This window comes from Pipistrellus kuhlii, unplaced genomic scaffold (genome assembly GCF_014108245.1).
Source record: "Pipistrellus kuhlii isolate mPipKuh1 unplaced genomic scaffold, mPipKuh1.p scaffold_m20_p_3, whole genome shotgun sequence".
Taxonomy (NCBI): domain Eukaryota; kingdom Metazoa; phylum Chordata; class Mammalia; order Chiroptera; family Vespertilionidae; genus Pipistrellus; species Pipistrellus kuhlii.
This window is the reverse complement of record NW_023425529.1, coordinates 77,173,138-77,176,676: the sequence shown is the minus strand read 5'-3', so window position 1 is coordinate 77,176,676 and position 3,539 is coordinate 77,173,138. Positions and strand designations below refer to the sequence as shown.

General features: G+C 54.4%; 1 protein-coding gene across 1 annotated transcript; it reads left to right on the top strand.

Annotated features, from left to right (window-relative positions):
- Positions 1-547: 547 nt before the first annotated feature.
- BTG1 (BTG anti-proliferation factor 1) lies at positions 548-3,308 on the top strand. The gene is made up of 2 exons (XM_036454565.2): positions 548-1,015; positions 1,988-3,308. Exons 1-2 carry the CDS (start codon positions 868-870, stop codon positions 2,353-2,355), a joined length of 516 nt encoding a protein of 171 aa, XP_036310458.1. The 5' UTR covers positions 548-867; the 3' UTR covers positions 2,356-3,308.
- Positions 3,309-3,539: the final 231 nt, after the last annotated feature.

The following is a 3,539-nucleotide window of genomic DNA, read 5'->3' as shown; positions in this document are numbered from 1 at the left end:
CCCCGCTGCACACCCGCTCCTCCGGCCGGGGGCGCCGCCGGCCAGGTCCACCTGGAGCGGGACGGCGTGTGAGCACCGAGGACGCGCGGCGGCCAGAGCAGCGGGAGTGCGCACACAGCCGGACAGAGCGGCCCTCACCCGCCCCGCACGCAGCCCATGGCCCGAGAGCCCAAGGGCCGCACTCCGGCACGGACGCACTGGCCCTGGGCCTGGGGCCGCAGCGGCCGGAGGGCGGGGCCAGGCCCGGGGGCGGGGCCAGGCCCGGGGGCGGGGCTTTCACACGCACCCAACAGCTTCCCGAGTCCGCCGCCCCGGCTCTCCCTCTCTCCGGCCGCCACTCCGGGTTTATTTGTTTACAAGCGGATTACGTCAGCTCCGCCCTCTCTTCCGCGCGCCTCCGGGCCCGCCCCCTGGCCGCTTTTCCCGCCCCCTCCGGCTCCGAACCTGCTTGCGTCACAATGGTGCGATCTCGGGATTGGCTGGATCAGGCCGTCACGCTCCGGCTACGCACTTCCTTTCCGCGGCGCTATAAAAAGTGCCGCCCGGAGCCCGCATCTCTTCGCCGCCCAGAGCTGGAAATGCAACTGCTGGGAGCTTCGGAGGCTGCTTAGCTGGAGGCGGAGGCGGCTGGGGAGGTCCGAGCGATGTGACCAGGCCGCCATCGCTCGCTACCTCCTCTCTCCTGCCGCCTCCTGTCTCTCAAATAACTTTTTTTTTTTTTTTTTACTATAAAGAAAAAAGAGAAAAAAAAAAAAAAGTAGCCGCCCTCCCCTCACGCCCTTCTTTTCCTCTTAGCCCTCTGACCTGAGAGGGAGCCCGGGGTGCCGCTCCGCCGTCGGGGCCGCGCCGCCGAGCCCCGCCGCCCCCATGCATCCCTTCTACACCCGGGCTGCCACCATGATAGGCGAGATCGCCGCCGCCGTGTCCTTCATCTCCAAGTTCCTCCGCACCAAGGGGCTCACGAGTGAGCGACAGCTGCAGACCTTCAGCCAGAGCCTGCAGGAGCTGCTGGCAGGTGAGGGGGCCTCGGTGCGAAGGCGAGGAGGGAGGTGCCCGAGGGGTGCGGGTCCCCCAGCCCCTGGCCGGCGGTCGGGCTCGGGCCGCGGGAGCCTGGCTCCGCCTCCGGCCGCCGCCGCCGCGGGACCGACCGGGACGGGCGCGCTGGACGCCCAGTAACGGCGGGATCCGGCGAGGGTTAGGGGGTTGGGGGCTGGGCCGAGGGCGCCCCCTCTCCCCACGGCTGGCCAGGGGAGGGGAGAAGAAAACGGGACGCAAAACAAAGAAAGTAAAGCCCACTGAAGTGGGAGCCGCGGTCCTCGGACCTTCCGTCCGCGTAGCTGGGGACAAAGGAGCGACGGGGCTGGGGGTGGGGGCCTGCGCCCCCACTCTCACCCCCGCCCGCTAACCGTCCGGTGCGGGGCGGCAGGCCCGGGGGGCCCCGCGCCGCTGCCCCGGAGCCAGCCTGGGACGGACGTGCCGCCTGCCCTGGCCGCCTCCTCCCGCCCATTAATCACCGGGTTTGTCACCCGGACGATTGCGCTCTGCCTAGAGCTTGGTCTGGAGTCGCTTGTTTTTCTTCCCTTTCAGCGGTGCGCAGTCCGGGTGCGCTTCTCGCCTCCAAAGCCCTATAAACCCCATTGTGTGCGGCTTCGGGTGGAGAGAGTGCGGGTTCCCGCCCGGCCGCCCTGCTATCTCGCTGGCCCAGGCTGCGAGCCCGGTTCCTGGTTTTGGCGGCTCCGCCGGTGGGTTCCTGGACATTTTTTTTTTTTGGGGGGGGGGGGGGGTCCCGAACTACTGTATTGTTTCTAACATCCGGCCCGCTCACTCCCCGCACACGCGTAGCAGTGAGTGCAATGCTGGCACTTACAAAAAGTTGATAGTTTTCATTTTCACCCCTCAAAGGAGCCATTGGGGGAAGGGAAAACGACAAGCGGTAGCTGCAGGTAACCGTCTAAGCATTGTTTTTCTCTGTTCTTCTCTCCTGTAGAACATTATAAACATCACTGGTTCCCAGAAAAGCCGTGCAAGGGATCAGGTTACCGTTGTATTCGCATCAACCATAAAATGGATCCTCTGATTGGACAGGCGGCACAGCGGATTGGACTGAGCAGTCAGGAGCTGTTCAGGCTTCTCCCAAGTGAACTCACACTCTGGGTTGATCCCTATGAAGTGTCCTACAGAATTGGAGAGGACGGCTCCATCTGTGTGTTGTACGAAGCCTCGCCAGCAGGAGGTAGCACTCAGAGCAACTCCAGCGTGCAAATGGTAGACAGCAGAATCAGCTGTAAGGAGGAACTTCTCTTGGGCAGAACAAGCCCTTCCAAAAACTACAATATGATGACTGTATCAGGTTAAGATATAGTCTATGGATGGATCATCTTATAATGGATGGATAAATTTGATTTTTGCTTTGGGTGGGCTCCTCTTGGGGATGGATGGATTATGGAATTTAAATCATGTCACAGCTGTGAAGATCTGGCACAAGATAGAGTGGTAAAATAATTTTTTTTAAGTGACAGTGCCATAGTTTGGACAGTACCTTTCAATAATTTAATAGCCTGTGAGTCCAAGTAAATGATCACTTTATATGCTAGGGAGTGAAGTTCCTAGGGTGGTTTCAGTTTCTCCCAGACGCTATACCTAAATTTTTACATCAGTCCCTTTAAATGCAAATCTGTATTTCAAAGAACTGATCTCTGCAGTAGATCTTGCAGATGAAATTTGCACTATTACACTTGAAAATTGTTAACTTTTTGGCAGCTGAATAGGAAAGCTCAACATTTTAAACAAGGTAGTACTGGAAGTTTTATGACAAGACTTTTACCTAGCACTTAAATATGTATAAATGTACATAAAACAAACTTAGTAGGCATGACCTGGGGAAATGGTCAGACCTTGTATTGTGTTTTTGGCCTTGAAAGTAGCAAGTGACCAGAATCGGCCTTGGCAACAGGCTTTAAAATTTAAGACCCTTAAAAAGACACTGTCTCAACTGTGGTGTTAGCACCAGCCAGCTCTGTACATTTGCTAGCTTGTAGTTTTCTAAGACTGAGTAAACTTCTTATTTTTAGAAAGTGGAGGTCTGGTTTGTAACTTTCCTTGTACTTAATTGGGTAAAAGTCTTTTCCACAAACCACCATCTATTTTGTGAACTTTGTTAGTCATCTTTTATTTGGTAAATTATGAACTGGTGTAAATTTGTACAGTTCATGTATATTGATTGTGGCAAAGTTGTACAGATTTCTATATTTTGGATGAGAAATTTTTCTTCTCTCTATAATAAATTGTTTCTTATCTTGGCATTTTAATTAATCTCTTGTCATGATTATAGATGGTCAGCTAAAAATATATTTCTCAGAAGACTTAGTTTCTATAAGCTATGTGAATGTCAGTTGCACACTGGTCATGCTAAGAACATTTATTTGATAACGAGCGAAGGTCTATGTATACATATTTAGATGCTATAGAGGAAACACAGGGCTGTTTTTTTTTTTTAAATCTCAGAAGTTAAAACATGGACATATTCCCAGGCCAAATGC